Source organism: Chelonoidis abingdonii, chromosome 20 (assembly GCF_003597395.2).
Source record: "Chelonoidis abingdonii isolate Lonesome George chromosome 20, CheloAbing_2.0, whole genome shotgun sequence".
In the NCBI taxonomy this organism is placed as follows: domain Eukaryota; kingdom Metazoa; phylum Chordata; order Testudines; family Testudinidae; genus Chelonoidis; species Chelonoidis abingdonii.
In genome coordinates this window covers 20,129,931-20,147,215 of record NC_133788.1, presented here as the reverse complement: position 1 = coordinate 20,147,215, position 17,285 = coordinate 20,129,931, and the positions used below count along the sequence as shown (strand labels likewise).

Below are 17,285 nucleotides of genomic sequence, written 5' to 3'. Positions count from 1 at the left end.
GTAAACATTGCTTGTGCCAATCAGAGGCGAACACACACAGGTTTTGGGGTCTGTCCACTATGACACTTCTGTGATGTCATAGTGGGTATTTTAGGGGTTGCCCTGCCATGTGCAGGCAGAGAGAGGAGAAAACGTGTCCCGTGTATCCCGTGTATGCCGTGTATGCCGTAACCGAGCCTGATCACCTCGAAGCCTCTCTCTCAGCTCACGTGTTTCAAATAGAGCTTCTACGTTTGCCGGTCGTGATGTGTTGGTTTGTATTTGTAAGTATCAGTTATTACTAAATGCTGCATTTTTTTTGTAAATATTGTTAGTAGATATTTTAGGCATTGTGTGTTTTAGGTTTTGTTAACTCTATTAGCTAATCATAAGCTGCTCCCTTACCCCTTGTAACCATCTCCAATAAAATTTAAAATTGATTAATTTTAGTTGTGTGTGTGTCTGCAGTTTGCCTCGTGACCCATACTCCCCTTGCATCTCTTACCTATATAGTCTGTTGCCACGTGCAGCCTGGTAAATAACAGGCCTGCATTTTCTTTTGCCCCTGCGAATACGTGGCAATCTACAGAATTATGTGTTCAAGAAGGAGGATTTTTGTATTTAATGGGGAAGAGAATAGGAACTGATGGATTTAACAGTGGGTTGGGTTAATGCAAATGAGGTGATGCATATTCATAAAATAGGACCATTGGATTGTTTGCAAAAAGTGTCTAGCCCTGCAGCCATTAGGTGTAACAGTAACAGCTTTGTGGGTTTGAGCTTGCACACATTACAAACATCACTGGTTGCTCTCTGTCAGTGAATAAATACTGCAGAGAGAATGCTTCTGCCCCCGGTCCCCAGCTCTGAATCTTGTTTGCTACAGTATGTTGTCAATCAAGATCAGTGCTGGCTCAAGGTCTCTCCTGCAGCCATCTGCATGGAATAAACCGTCTTATATACCTCCTAATTATAACCCCATGGATTTGCTTGGTAATGAAATGTCAGAGGTTGAAGAAAATGGTGAGTTTGGTTTATGAGGTGGATTATGGCGTCGTCTTGCCCTGCTGAGTTCACATTTGACAGGTGGAATGGTGACAAAGTGGGAGAGAGAACATCTTTTATTGGACCAACTTCTGTTGGTGAAGAGACAAGCTTTTGAGCTACACAGAACAGTTGTCCAGGTGAACCAGTAACGTGTGCTGTCAGAGATTGGAGACTCCCCTATCTTATCCCACTCCAGCTTGGTCTCTCCCATCCTGTCCTTTATTATTAGCAACTGAGATTGGGGCACCGTTGTGCTTGGCTACAGAGGAAAGTTGTTGCAGTAGTATAAGCGAAGATGTGAATTTGAACCTATTTTAGTTAAATTGGTTCAACCCTCTGTGTGGATGCTCTTATTTTGGTTTGAGTGGTTTTCTCAGTTTAACTTAAAACCTGTTTCCAATGGGCTTTTCCTTAAGTTGACAAAGAACAAGTTTAAACTAAACCAAAGTAGGCCACTCTTAAGCCAAAATTAAACTGTTGCAAGTTTGTGTGTAGACAAAGCTACAAAGAGACATTCCTTTCCCCAAAGCGCTTACACTCTCTAAATAGACAGGACAGACAAAGGGTGGGAGAGGAAACAGAGGGAAAGAAAACCCAGCTCTCCTAATTCCCAAGCCAGTGCCCTACCAACTAGACCATGCTGCCCCGTTATTTTCTTCTTGACTCCGTAGGGTCAGATCACTGATGGATGTAAATTGGCATAGAGCCACTGACACTAAGCCAGTTTGTACTAGCTGAAGATCTGGCCCCAGGTTTTACAATAGAAGAGATCTGCAGTTCTGTGGTGCGTTGTGTGCCTAGCTCCAGAGCTGGGAAGCTTATCAGGTGTTGGCTCCATAACTAATGTAATCGCCTTTCTCCAGTGGTTCTCTTTTATTTTGTTCCTCACTTGCTGGGTCCAGGAGATTAATTGAAATGCAACATTGTTAAAGCAAATCCATTTAGCCAGCCACCGTCCGCCACTGATATTTTCATCCCTTCAGCTGGCGGTTATATGGCTCTGATTTAGAAGCAAAATCCACTTTTCTGCAGACCAGAATGCTGTTTTGACTCACTCCCTGTAAGGCAGAGCACTGATGTTTCTCTTTAAATAGCCCTCTCTGATGGAGAGAGGTCTGCATGCACCAAGCCCATAAGAAGCATCATACTCCTTGCAAGAACCCTCAAACCAGAGGCAGCCGGAACTCTTGCTCTGCAAATCCAGGATATGTGAGAATAAAGACACCCCCGCCCTCCCGAGGTCATGCACAATGTGTGGAGCTGGGTGGATTATTCGTTGTGGCTATTGTATCCCAATGATTTAGCTCCATGTTTCCACTTTGAGTTATCCACAAGCAGGCTTTGATCTCTACAAACCTATTCATTGTGTGCAATCACTTGACCAGCAGTTGATGTGAATATGTTTCTGCCAGTGCTTTGCTCTGATTAATCTTGGACAATACATACTTTGTCATGTAGGGTGTCTTGTGGGTTACTGGGTCACATGGTATGTTTTCTGCTCCTAGACTGGATGATGGGAGGAGAATGAACTGGTGAATACCCTGAGCTGTGTGCAGTTATCAAATAGTTCCTCCTAAGCTGTTAGTGTGTGGGCAGAAGCCATGTGCTCCAACGTTTGTGAAAAGTAACGAAGAAGAACTCACCATGTTCAGATGGTCCCTAATGCTGTTGGCAGCATCCATCCGGCTCCAGCCCCTGCCCCAAATTCAGCTTTCCAGCAAATGCCTGTTACAGGGTCAATGGGGTTTGCAGTATGGCAGGTGGTTGGGGTTTTTTCTCCGTGTTCATGATCTGCGTGCTCTGCACTTCCAAAGGTCACTGCTGACCTTTGCTGTTCTGCAGTTGTTTGGATGCCCAGGTGGCTTTTGGGAATACAGGACCATCTGGACTGCACAGCCCAGCAAGGAGCCTGCCTGGGGCAAGTGAGTAGAGTGGGGAAACCAAATAAGAGAGTAGCCTGAGAGAGCGGTGCTTCCATGGGGCCAGTCCAGCTCAGGAGGGGAAGCTCCCTGGAATGAACAGGGATGGTTTATAAGGCCCGGAAGGGGACACTGTATCAGGGAAGGACCTAGGTAACCTGCATGGGTAGCTGTACTGCTGATGTCAGGACTAGTGAGGCTTCCGGGGAGGCGGGGAGAATGCATCCATGCTCTCTCCTGGTCAGAGATAATGGGCTTTGTTCATCCCTCTGTTGGCACAGGGGCTGAAGGGAGGCCGATTGGTGCCTGTGCTCTTCGGTGGCTGAAGTGCCTGGTGTGCCCATGAGCAAAGGGCCTGAAGGGTGAATATTGCAGACAACCAGGAGAAGGAGCGAGCAGACAGGAGGAAGTCCTGGCAGGAAAAGGAGAGGGAGACTCACCAGGACATAATAGGGGTTCTCCAGCAGCAAACCCAGATGTGACAGACTCTTGTGGACCTGCGGGTTCAGCTATTGTGGACGCACCGCCCTTTGCAATCCATGGAGAACTCCATTGTAGCACCTCTGAACACCCCCTTCAACATTCCACATGGCATCAGGGACCACATCCCTGCCCGTCCCACTCCACCCGAGGAGACGTTAAGGGCAACCACTGCTTCACATACACTGACCTGCGAGACCCACGATTGCTAGATGTGTAGGTAAAATGGACAGGAATGTTCTTTCCCTTTGTTAAGTTTTCTTCCATTAATTTACTAAGTTTTTAATGTATTTGCCTTTAAATTGCACAGATTTTTCTTTGTGCTGGTTTTGTTACTGAATAAAATTCTATTATTTAGAAAATAACTCTTCTTTATTAGCTCCCAACATATGCTGCGGAGTGCCTGGCAGTTCTGAAAGCACCCACTTATTTGTTACTGTACAGTGTGACACAACTCACAGGATCAGTGACAAACACAGTGTAATCATCATCAATGTACAGCAAGCATCACAAAATTAATAAGATCACTGACAATGTTATATTCCCAGATGTACACCAAGCACCACACAATTCCTAACAGGCCCCAGAACAGCAGGGCCGGGTAGACACAGTGCACCACAACGCATTACTGTGGCTTACTGTCCCGTGTTCTTTCAAAGCCTCCCTGAGCTCTCTAGCTCCATGTTGAGATCTTCTCATAGCCCTTGTCTCTAGCTGTTCAAACTCAGTAGACAGTCGCTCGCCCTTCACCCCAGTGGCAGCTTCTCCCCACTTTGCTTCACAGATGTTATGCAGGACACAGTAGGCAGCTATAACCATTGGAATATTTTTTCAGTGAGATCCAGCCTGATGAGTAATAATCCCAGCATCCCTTCAGTCTTCCAAAAGTGTCATTCCTCACCTGCTGAGCACATAGTTTAATCTTTCCTTTGTGCTGTCACAGTAGCCTGAGCAATTAGTTTCTGCGCCACCATGCATTGCCAGAACTTCTCAAAAGACAGTGCACTGGATGGTGGTGGTTACACAGTGGGACACCTGCCCACAGTGCACAGCGCTGTGCATTGACATGAGCACTCCTGGCGAGTCCTTGCATCGGTGCTGTGTGTAGCCAAGCATGCATGCGCAGAAGCGATGTGCTAACTGGCGGCTTCATGCCAACACCACTGGCGTCAAACCAAATGTGTAGTGTAGACCTGGCTTTTCTGATCACAACAGTCCCCTCTAGCCTTATAATCGATGAAGGGCTGTGAGAGGTTCATTACATACATACTCTCTTGTCTCAGGAGTCTCACTGCAAATAAAGCGTCAAGTGGCTGAAAGCAGCTTCCTGCTTGTTTGAAGGCTGTTCTTTCCTCACACCGTGCATTAATAACGGATTAGATAGGTGCCATCAGCCCCTCATCGTGTGCACTGAAGTACCACCACAACAGCAGAGGTGTGTTTGCACATAAGCAATTATGAAATGGCAGAATCCTGTAATTTTATACCTCCAAAATTGCTGAGCTAAGTTACTTAACTCTTGAGTTAATTGTGATTTGGGTGCCAGGATTGGCTGCTAAAGTAACAGCAGAGATGCAATACAACCAATGCTAAGTACTGGGAGTGAAGTCTTCCAGAGGCTCGCTCTTGGTCAGAATTGCACCCTGCATTTGACTTCCAAGTGTCTGGCTTTTTGCTGCACAGCTTAGGTTCCATGGCATTGGTACATTTCCATCAGTTCTGGGGAAATGACATAATTGTTAGGCAGGTATATTTGTTGATGTAGAAAATGGATTCTAAGTCACACCAAGAGGCTGCTCAGTCAGAATAGTAAAGAGCTGGCCTGTGTCGTAAGTGTTGTAACATTTCCTGCTTTTTTTTTAATCTCCTCTTCAGGGCCTGAAGCCAATGGATCATAATGGTTTGGCTGACCCATATGTCAAATTGCACTTACTCCCAGGCGCTAGTAAGGTGAGTTGTCTTTTAAATTCCATCTAAAGTCTGTGTCATGTGCGCAGTTCAGCTACACTCTTCTGCCTGCCTTGTTAAATCATAGCATATACTGTCTAGTGTATAGTGTGATACAGCATGGCCAGAGGGCAGCATAAGAGTGTTAGCAGGGGGCCTTATTCCCTGCCAAGGGAGGAAGGTTTGCTTTAGATTAACTAGAACAGCTGTGGCCAATTAGAGCACCTGACTCCAGTTAGAGCACCTGACTCCAGTTATGGGATATAAACCCCTGCTTCAGTCAGACAGGGGGTGGTAGTTGAAGGAGAAAGGTTGGATTGGAGCAGAGTGCAGATTGCAGAAGAGAAGAGTTTGTCCAGAGAGAAATAGAAGGTTTGGAGGAGTGCTGCGGTGGATTGGGAAGCCCAACAGAAACCCTAGGTAAGGGGCACCAGGCTTGTATAGAAGAGAGGCGAGAAGCCCTTCACAAGCTGACGGGTATGAGAGGGAAGTAACCCAGGGGAAGAAACCGCTAGTCAAGTGGTTCACCACAACCCCAGGGCCCCTGGGTTGGGACCTGGAGTAGAGGGCGGGCCCAGGTCCCTCCCTCTCCACTCCCCTCCTCCAAGGACACTAGGGGAGTGATTAAGAACTGGTTCAGAGGCAAGCAATATCGCCCTGAACCTACCCCAGAGAAGAGAAAGCGCGAGACCCAGAGAACAGTACCGGCAATTTGCCACACTACCCCAGAGAATAGAAAGCGCGAGACCCAGAGAACAGTACCGGCAATTTGCCACAATAGCAATATTTAATGCTGCTGTTGTGGGCTGGGATCTATTTTCCAGTGAAAGTTGGCTATGTAAAATAATGTGTTGTATTTTAGGGGGGAGGTTTTCAGCTAGCCTCCTTTTAACATGCATGCACAATCTGCAAGTACATCCATGTTCTAGTATTTGTTTAGCGTGGATGTTGCTGTACAGTACAACAAAAGAGAGAGTCCCCAGAGAGTCTCTCTCCTTACAGAGAGAGGGGCTGAGACATCACACTGATGAGTGACAGTGTAAGCAAGGGTATCAGTAGAGAGACATAGGTGAAAGAGTGCACTGATTAAATTGCATACACTCAAAATGTACTTTGACCTTTTTCATTTACTATCTTAGCATCTGTGATAGAAGCACATAGGATGATATCCTGGAACTACAGAAGTCAAACTACCCAGTCAAAACCCTTCTCCTTCCCAAAACTCAGAGAGGCCTAGCAGACTGAGCATGGGAGTTTTTACCATTGACTTTAATGGAACCAGAATTTTCATCCTTGGGGCTTAGTGCAATGTCCAGCAAAAACTACAGAGCTCAGATTTGAGTTTAGGGTGTCTCTCCTAAATGCCTACTGGGCCTAAACTCTCCAATCAAAGAAGGAACCAGGCACAAGTTACAAGGTACAGTCAGGGCAAAAGTCTAACTGCACAAAAATGTAGTGTGATCTGGAGTTCATGAGCAATCTGAGTAGCCAGTGGTGCTGGTGGAAACAGTTTTCTGTCTGAAAATGTCATGTTGAAAAAAAACAATTTGTTTTGCAAAATTCTATAGATTTCAACAAAATTTTGTTTAGAGGAAAAAATTGGAAAAATTTAAAAAATGTCAGTGTCCCATGTTGACATTTTCAGAACAAAGTTTTTTTATTTTTCATTTTGAAATTGGCTTTATTTATATATATCTATATGTCTGTTTTAAATGGTCAGAATCAAAACAACAGGTGTCAGCTGACCCCAAACAAACAAAATTGCAAATTTGTTTTGTGAAAAAAATAGATGTGACTGTTTGTTTATTTAGGAAGTACTAACAGGTTTACAAATCCTTGCCAAGTAAATATCTGAAACAAAACAATAATCCTTGCACAGTTTTTGTTTAGACACTATACAGGAATAAGCAGCAAAGAGTCCTGTGGCACCTTATAGACTAACAGACGTTTTGGAGCATGAGCTTTTGTGGGTGAATACAGGGGTGGCTCTAGGAATTTTGCCACCCCAAGCACGGCAGGCAGGCTTCCTTCCGTGGCTTGCCTGCAGAGGGGTCCGCCGAAGCCACAGGACCAGTGGACCCTCCGCAGGCATGCTGCTGAGGGCAGCCTGCCTGCTGCCTTCACGGCACTGGCAGAGCGCTCCCCACGGCTTGCTGCCCCAAGCACACACCTGGAGCAGCCCCTGGGTGAATACCCACTTCGTCGGATGCATGTAGTGGAAATTTCCAGGGGCAGGTATATATATGCAAGCAAGAAGCAAGCTAGAGATAACGAGGTTAATACAATCAAGGAGGATGAGGCCCTCTTCTAGTAGCTGAGGTGTGAAAACCAACGGAGGAGAAACTGGTTTTGTGGTTGGCTAGCCATTCACAGTCTTTGTTTAATCCTGAGCTGATGGTGTCAAATTTGCAGATGAACTGAAGCTCAGCAGTTTCTCTTTGAAGTCTGGTCCTGAAGTTTTTTTGCTGCAGGATGAGGAATATAGTCATCAGGTCTGATTTTCTTTTTTCTGATAGAGGCTATTGGTAGTCTAAAGTAACTAGAAATTTTGTCTTTTCATCCCGATCCAGGATGAATTTTGTTTTCAAAATCTCTAAATTTGTCATGGGGAAAGAAAATCCGTTTTTTGACGAACTCTAGTATCAAGTGCTCGCTACCACCACTGAAAAGCTCTTGGCTGTTGCAACAGACGCAGACGCTCTCTTTAATAAATAGTCCCAGACATCTGGGCTTTAAAGATGATCCCTAGTACATTGAATTTCACCCATGGCTGGGAAGGTCACTAGTGAGATGCATAGATGTTATTCCTGCATAGTGACCCACTCTATGGAGTGGCTGATCATTGTCCATGACTGTCCTGTCTTGAGCGATGGAAGTGCTCACAAGCTTCCTGGGCCCAGTAAGAAGCCTGCTGAAAATGAGTGGCTGAGTGACAGAAGAGCAGGCTGCCAGGGAAGTCATTAATACAGATGCTTATGTCTGTCATAGCTCACAACTTCTAGAGACTCCCCTCCCTCAGCACGGAAAGTCCTTCCCACAGTGAGCCTAGTGTTGCGTGCCCACTCATGCAGTGCTGGCACGATCAGCAGAGATCCTCTAGCTCACTGCTGGGGCTCAGTGGATTGAGTTCAGGAGCTTGTTGGAAAGCAGCCAGGTGTGGAAGTGTTGTAAAGCCTGTGCAAGCCAGGCAGAAAGGCGTTTCTGGAAAAACGGCTCCTTTCTCTTCTTTTTCATTTTAAGCTCCGCAGTCCATAATAAAACAGATTACAAACTAGAAGGAAAATATTTCCATATATGTGTTTTGAATTTGCTGGCGAGCGATGTAATTAAAGATGCTTCAATGTAGTGAGAAGTCAGTGTGACTGATGAGGTAGATGAATTTAAATATTGTGTGCATCTATATAATGAATATGAATTTCACTCTCCTTTTACACCAGAGTAATTGGGCCTTTTTGGGGAGGTATCTTTTTGTTGCAGTTGAGTTGAATTAATTCATAACTCCCAGGGCATAGAGGGAGTTTTTACGACGGTGCATTTCCAGTTTCATTAAAGTTAAGGAGAGCCATGAGCACTTTCATCAGTAGATATTATCTGTCCCTTTCATTTTTGCAAATCCACTGATGGAATTTCTGCTGTAGGTAGTGAAGAGCAAATGGAAGTCTCTGCACATTCCTCTCCCATTTCCTACTCCTTAGAGACGGGTCAAAGTGGGAGCAGTGGAGCAGTCTTGAGAATGGCTGAATTTAAAAACGATGCAGCTTGCACCTAGAATAACTTGCATTCTGAGTGTCCGGTTGGCTGCAAAAAATTCATGTGCCAAAGATTCCTAGTTTTTATAAGGTGCAATAGTAGTGTGCACTTACCCGTATGTAGGACCTTTCATCCATACAGCTCAAAGTGCTTTGCAAAGATGATTAAGCCTCATTATGGCTATTTACGCACTGTGTAGCTGAAGCACACAGAAGTTTTGGAAAGTTCAGCCCTAAATCTCTGAGAGTTAGGCCTCTAAACCCCATTATCCTTCAATGGGACGTGGGAACCTAACTTCCTAAAACCCAGCCCTAGTGACTGGCTCAAGGTCACCCAAGAAGTCAGTGGCAGAGCCAGGGGTAGAACCAGGAGTCTTGGCTCCCATTTCAGTCCTCAAAGCCCTGGGTCCTGTTAGGAACAGGTCGGAGGTTCTTCTCAAAGAAAGGGAGTTCATTATACCCCAGATGTGAACCCCTTCTCCCTCACAAGCTGTCGGGGTGCAGACAGTTTAAGGAAGAGCCAGTGTGAGATTGAAAAGGAGGATACCTTGCCCTCCAGCAACAGAGTGGTTCTTAATCTTCTGCTTAGATAGTAGTAGAATAACCTTCCTAGTGCACCTCTGACTGGAGGACAAGATTCTTCTGGGGCGGGGGAGGGGTCCATCAGGCTTTTTCTGTGTCTGGAAACTGGGATCCTCTTGGAAAAATAACCTGAAAATAAGAGTCTGCATTAACCCTTTGTCTTCATTGCACATTAAAATGGTGCGTGGAGGGGAAAGCTACTTTGATCAAAGGATTGCAGCACATCGCTTGGGTAGCATCACTGGCTCTGCAGCTCCATTTACTTCTCCTCCTTTACTGTCTTAAGCTCACCTCTTCATACCTCCCCACTACCACAGCTGGCTGCAGCATTGAGTCTCTATAGGATTCTCCCCCACAGCTGAGGGGTGGATACTTGCTTCTGTTCCACAAACTGCCCAACCCCCCCTCCCCCCACACACTCTCTCTCTCTCTCTCGCACACACTCGGTCCCTCCACACCTTCAGCTAACTCTTTAGCTCTTGTTTTCTTTTATTTGCTGGGCCTAATTTTTGTATGTGGTGTAATGCTCCCTCGCTCTGCAGTGGAGAGGGAAGCCACTCTGCCTTGCTGTCTTGGGGTTTAGTCTGCGGCCTCAAGTTGTACCGGCAGGGTCAGGCCATAAGAAGTCTAGAGCCCTGGGCCAATCTGACAGAGGCAAACACACAACAGTAGTCTGCACTGTTTGTCCCCGCCCCTGGGCGGGACAGTGCCCTGTGTAGACTTCAGTTCGTATCCTTGGAGTAGGGCTGACAGCAAGGCAGCACAGGCAGCCAGCAGATGCACTGAGTCAATAAGCTCTAGCCCTTTGGGGCCAGGCAGAGCAGGGGGTAGGCTTTAGCCTGGGCTTGTGGGCTCAGGCAGCCAGCAAACAGACAGAGTCAATTAGCCATCACCCTTTAGGGCGGGGCAGAGCAGGAGGCAGGCTTTAGCCTCAGCGGGGAGCTCAGGCAACCAGTCTCGAGGTTCAGGTAAGGGGGAGCGCCCACACAGTCTAGGGGCCCTGAAAGGGGTTTGTGCCCCCAGCAGACAGGCTAGGGTGCTAGCAGGGGGGTTCACAGGGCACAGGCCTCCTGGTCTAAGGTGGAGAGTCGGCCACCCTAGGATTAGGGTGGCAGGGGGACACGGGCCCACCCTACTTCACTGTGTTCCAGCCCAGGGCCCGAGCAGTGGCAGAGTGCTCTGCCACTGGGTCGGCGGGGATCCAGCCACAACATGCCGACTGAGACACGCGGTCAGCCCTGTACCCAGCCAATCGTCAGCTGCCCTGGGCTACTTCCTACGTCCCTGGGGTTTGGTTCCTCAGTTTCCTTGGGGTATACAGCCAGTGGTAGTCCTGACAACTCTTCATCTGTGTTCGTCTCCTTTGGGGGCAGGGTGCGGTAGAGTGCAGGTTCCACTCCTGGGTGCCGCAGCACAGCAGAGATGTCTGTTGGCTCCAGCCCAACTGAGCTGCAGAGCCTTCCTTTTACACTTCTGGCCCTGCCCTGATACTTCCGGCCAGGGGTGGGACGGGCTTGGCTTCGCCCACCAAAGGGAGTGTAGTGCTCCCTCACGCTCCAGTCCAGAGGGAGGCCACTCTGCCTCACTACATGTGGCCACTTAGGTCTGGCATCTGGATGTAGGTTCTCCACTAGCAGTTGGCTGAACATCACATTTAGGGCTAAACTGGGCATCTACATGTAGGTATTCCAATACCAGTAGGTTGCAAAGAGCATTTAGGTGTGTCAGTACCAGTCCTCGGTTCCCAGGGGCCTGCTTCAGAGCCCAGGTGTGAGATTTGGGTGCCCAGGTATGTGCCCTGCTCTGTACCTGTGTTTCTGCACTTGGGGAAGACTGCATTGCTATGAAAGGTGCTGGGCAGAATTAAAGCTGCTGTGTTTATATTTTGGAGGTGGGAGAAGCAAGCAGAAAAAGTGACCCAAATAGGAACTTGAAGGTGGGAAAAAAGGGAAGTTGAGCCACTTCTGTTACCTTCACCCAACCACCCCTGGCCTGTCTAAGTTAGATTCTCCCTGTGCAGACAGGCAGGTGTGGGTTGGCTTGCCTTGCTCTCCATAAAGCAAACCTCTTCCGAATCTTTTGTACAACTGCTGTGAGAGGTGAACTGGAAACCGCTGGCCTGAACCAAACAAACCAGGATTAGTTATGGGCTAGGGCTTAACAGCAGGGCACCTTTTAGCCGCTGGGCGATGAGTGATGATTGGCAGATTTCCTCTGTCTCTTGTTGATCTTGGTTTCCTTGATGAATTAGTAATGTGTTGGCTCACAGCAGGTCAGGGGATGGTTGTGGCACCGTGGAACGACAGCGCTGGCTCTCCAGGACTGGTCTGATGCTTAGTACGCTGCCCATGCTTTTGTCATCCTGACGCGGCTCTCCTGGTTACTGTGTTCTCTGCAGCTTCTTCCAGGTCTGCAGGAGGAAACACTGCTATTTGTTGTCTAGGTATCAGTGTGCTTCAGGGGGCTAGTGATATCTCTGTCACCACCTGATATCCAAAAAGCATCTCCCTAGCACCTGAGCCTGGAAAGGGCTCACTAGAAACCCAGCTCATTACAAAGAGATGCCCCCATGCGTCCCATCGTGCATAGTTTTTATTTTTTCCCTTTCTCCTCTCTTCCTGCAGTTGAGAGGGTGCATGTAAATGCCTCCAGTGCAGCAGCTTTCAGAATGGGAACCAGAGGGCCATGCTGGTGATGCACAGAGCTGGCTGGGCGTGTGGTGCTGGCTCCCCTTTGACTCTGGCTGTTCACTTGCATTCAGAGAAGCTTCACAAAGGCGTGGGAAAGATCTCCTGTTGTTACTCTGCCATGCAAGCAACTGCACAGTGAGGTGGGATTGTGGCAGAGAGCAGTGTGGTCTGCACAGTGGAGAATAGGAGAAGAGGTGGGCCCAGGCCATTGTGGCTGGCATGCAAGACAACCTCTCTGTTACTGTGCGTGGAGAGTCTGAGACAACTTGCTCTAGCACATCAGACCTCCCAAGGCAAGCCAGCCAGCTAGCTGAGAGATCACTAACTAGGTATCGGAGGTGCCCTGTGAGGAGCCTGCCTATGGATGTGGATGGTATAGTGTTTAGTAAGTGCTTGGGAGAGAAGGCACAGCAGTTATTCACTGTCTACTGACTCAGATCAGCTGTCTCTCCCCCGGTTTCTGGCAGTACCCACTCCACTAGGTGAAACAGCCAGCCTTTGATCACTGTCTGTCGGGACACTTTCAGGTTTATAGTGAAACCCGAGCCTGGATGAGCATTGCCTGCTTTTGAATTTCCTCCTGTAAGCTTTACTCAGGTCCAGAATCACTGCGCAGGGACAGCCTTGGTTTGTGAGGCATGTTGGAAGAGCCACAGTGCTAAGGGATGGTCTGTGGGAGAAGGGTTCGCACCCTAGGACTTGTTCCAACTCCCGTTAAAGTCAAGGGAAGGAGTCTATTGGAGTGGGGCTCTCATCACCAGGCATTAGTGCGGAGATGCTGTGCACTATGTTGCATACAAAGGCATCAGTTGCATTGCCCTCTGGGTCAGCTGATTGGTGCTGGAATGTTGGCCCTGGTGGAGCTGCTGGTCAGTCTGTGTGGCTAGAACGTGTCACGTTATTGACAGCAGGTGACAGAGGGGGAGGAGGAACCCCCAGAATGATCCACAAGGTCAACAAATAACCTTGTATCTCCTGCCCCCCCCAGCAGGCCTCCACGTGTTGGTGGGCCTAAGAGCCGCTTCTCTTGAACCCTCTGCCTGCAGATTCAAGGACCATTCAGTAACGATGCCTCAGCCCCAGCCTATCTGCATTTCTGGTGCTGCTCAGAAAAACTGGTACGGCACCAGCAACCCTCCCACCATGGCGCCCTCTGCAGATTGCTAGTGAAATGGCAGCCCTTTCCTCTGCTGATGGATAGAAATACTTGCATGTTTAAATAACCCCTTCAGTTTGCCTCTGAGAAACGAAATAAATACTGAAATCTTCAGCGAGTATGGCTGAGTGTGTGTGGGCCATCCCTCCCTCTCCCGTCTTCAGCCCAATGTTCCTGCTGAATGGCGCTGCATGTGCAAATAGGGGAGAGCAGCTCAGGCAGGGAATATCTCTGACAATTAACAAGCATGCAGAGGAGTTTAAGTTTAATCCCAGGTGGTCATTAACAGCCAGTAGAGCCCCATCCCACAGCAAATAAAATCTCCACGTCTGGTTTGTCTCCCTGTTGTGAGTGATGCAGTTTTCTCGAGTTTTCTATTCTGTTCTCTTGCTCACAGTTACTGCTCTGTATGGTGAACCCTTGGTGACCTCCTGTAGCGAGTTATTGCAATGTGCTCCTCCTGAAAGGGCACTGCGAAGCTTCAGTTAGTGCTGCCAACTTACTTGGCTGTGTTTCATTCTTGGGTGCCCAGTTAGTTGCTGGGTATGATTCAGGATGTTATGTTTGATCTCCCATATAAAACACTGCATTTCGGGTCCTTGGAAATCACCTCTCCAACTGACAGTCCCTCGAGTCACTCCTCTCTGGACACTGGGAGCTGAGCATGTCCTTTCTCTGACTGAATCCTGACTTTCAGTGAGTGCTGCCAGGCCTGTTAACCCTGGTCTTTCCTGAGGAAGTGTGTGGTTCCTTGCCTTGTCAGGGAGATTTTCTGTATCATTAGCTGATGAATGATCAGAGTGTTATTTTTCTTGTATCCACACCTAGAGGACATGGTCGACACATTCTCTTATACATTGGAAATGATAAATTACCCCCTGGGGGTCGGGGGAGCAGAACTTCAGTATCATTGGCGTGTTAGGTGCATGATGCAAACTAGCAGCCAGAGATCAAAAATATTCCACACACACCAAATATTTAGCATGCGTTTTCCTCCGTGCTTGTTTGGCCGTTCTGTCAAATGCAATTCCTGCTTGCAATTGAGTTACTGTATTATCTGGCATCTTTCAAAACACACTGGTAATCGGCCTTAATGAACAGCTTATCTTGTGCCAAGTGAGCCTGGAGACTTACAGCCAGTCCTCCCAATGGCCTGTGGTTCCCAGACATGCCCGGTGCCGTTGATAATGATACTAATAAAATGGAAAAGAGAAGGTCTGAACTCTGCCAGGAAGACAAATGGCTGTCAGTGCCACCTTAAATCTCTCTTACAGAACCTATCTAATTCTGAAACTATTTTACAAAGTTGGAAAACATTTAAGGTGAGCAAGGCCTTACAATCGATCTCAGATGAAGCTGAAAAGATCATTCCTTTTTGCAGTCTTGTTGGGTTTTATTCCTCTCCTGTCCCCCATGGAAACACCTCCTGCAAGGCAGTGATTGTTTTCACTTGGACTTCCTTTCGAAGAGCTAAGCTGCCTCCTGACCTGACAGCCATACTGCCATCCTGCAGCAAAAAAACCTTCAGGACCAGACTTCAAAGAGAAACTGCTGAGCTTCAATTCATCTGCAAATTTGACACCATCAGCTGAGGGTTGAACAAAGACTGTGAATGGCTTGCCAACTACAGAACCAGTTTCTCCTCCCTTGGTTTTCACACCTCAACTGCTAGAACAGGGACTCATCCTCCCTGATTGAACTAACCTCGTTATCTCTAGCTTGCTTGCTAGCATATATATACCTGCCCCTGGAAATTTCCACTACATTCATCTGACGAAGTGGGTATTCACCCACGAAAGCTCATGATCCAAAACGTCTGTTAGTCTATAAGGTGCCACAGGATTCTCTGCTGCTTTTACAGATTCAGACTAACACGGCTACCCCTCTGATACCATACTAGTTGATTCACTGATTTCATTTTATGCTGAAAGGGAGCTCTGCCTGAGTGACATGAAGTACAATTGGTTTTGCAGGGTGTTAGAGGTTCATATGAATCAATTCCCTCCCTGTGGTCCAGCTGTAGGACTGAATCTCTCTCTGAAGGATCAAAGAAAGACCCTTTCACTTACAGGAGTCTCTTGTGTTCTTCCAACCAACTTCCTGTACGATGATAGTAGAATAAACCACAGCAGTGTTGTGCAAATCCAGGTCTCTTCCGTAGACAGACTGCTTTTGAAAACAACCAAAAGGAGCAATACAAAACAGGAGGGGTCAAACACTAGTTAGACGTTCCCATCCTAGAGGGACTAAATCCACATGAATCCAAATGAACCAGGTCTGCACAAAGCTTTCGGGAGAGACACTGGTGAGTTTTGCACAGATCTCAGCCAAAGTTTGATATGTGTTTTTGGTCGGGGCCTCTAGGCGCTGCTGTAATGCACACAACGTTAGAGCCCTGTTGTGTTGGGTGATGTACAAAAGTGTACGTCTCTATACAGGAGCTTTTCCCAGTCATACCAGTTAACTTCAACACCATAACCACTCTAGGTCCTTGGATGGACACTCCAATTGTGGAATAAGAGTGCCTTTTTTCAGCTTAGCTTAAACTGCTTCCAAAGAAACATAAGCTAAACTGGAAGAAGATTCTCCTACACTGGAATAAGAGTGCCCGCATGTGGGAGCTACACCCGCATAACTAGAAAGGTTTAAATTCACACCCTGCTTTACTCCTGTATAGCTTCTCTGTGCAGACAAGCCCTACGAGACAGTTCCGGCCCCAAAGAGCTTACATGCAGATAGACTAGACAGACAGGTGGGAGGGGAGGGGAAGTGATGTAGCCAGCAAATCAGTGGAAGAGGCAAGAACCAGAACCCAGGTCTCTTGACTCCTTGCCCAGCTCCCTGCCTGTTGGATTTTGCTGTCTCTGGGTTCTGTCTGAATCCTGGGTGAGGTTCTGTGCAGTATAGTCAGCAGTCTCATCCCACGATTGCTTAGGCCTGGTCTATGTAGCAAATTATGTCATCTTAACAAGTGATATACTTAAGCCATTCTTACCCCTGGTGTAGACAGTGCTAGATGGAAGGAAGAAGTCTTCCAGTGACCTAGCTACTGCTTCTCAGGAAGGTGGGTTACCTGTTCCAGGGGAGAACCCTCCCCCCCCCTTCAGCACAGGTAGTGTTTACGCTGCAGCACTACAGCGGCGCAGCTGCAGCCGTGCCCCTAGAGTGTTTCAAGTATAGACAAGCCGTTAGTGTGCACTGAGATTTAGGGACACCTTGTTAATGACACCAGACAATAAAAGATTGTGTTTGGTTTGTCAGGTTGCTGAGAACCACAAGGTCTGTTTGTCTGTTCAGCGGCCTCGATAAAGTATCCCTTTGTATATTAATTACAGTAGAGTCCTGTCTATTCTCTGCTGGGAGGGACACTCCAGTTTGGATAGGACACAATAAAGAGAGAATTTGGGGCTTTTTTAACCTATTCAACTACCCCAAGCTTAAAGCAAGATTACTTGTTGGGTGTTTCTGGTCTGGAGGCCTTCTTTTAACCCTTGGATAAGATAATTGAAGGGTGATTTTTGCTGTAGTTTCTTTGAAGGGAATGAAAAACTGCTCCAGAATCTGGAATGCCTTTTGTAAAGAAGCAAGTCCATCTGAGTAGCAAGACTGGCAGTTCTTAAAGCAGGAGAGAGACCCTTTACTTCCCGGTGTGCGAAGTGCCCTGCTCACCTCTAATGTGGTGCTTGGAAAACAAAGATGATGACTGTAACAATGCGTCTGAAATACTCTGCAGACA

General features: G+C 47.4%; 1 protein-coding gene across 1 annotated transcript in view; it reads left to right on the top strand.

The window, feature by feature from the left end:
- Window positions 1-17,285, top strand: part of DOC2B (double C2 domain beta) — a 137,787-nt gene that overhangs the window by 46,949 nt on the left and 73,553 nt on the right. The window contains 1 exon segment of the mRNA XM_032793091.1: window positions 5,301-5,375. Coding sequence (XP_032648982.1) covers window positions 5,301-5,375 — 75 coding nt within the window.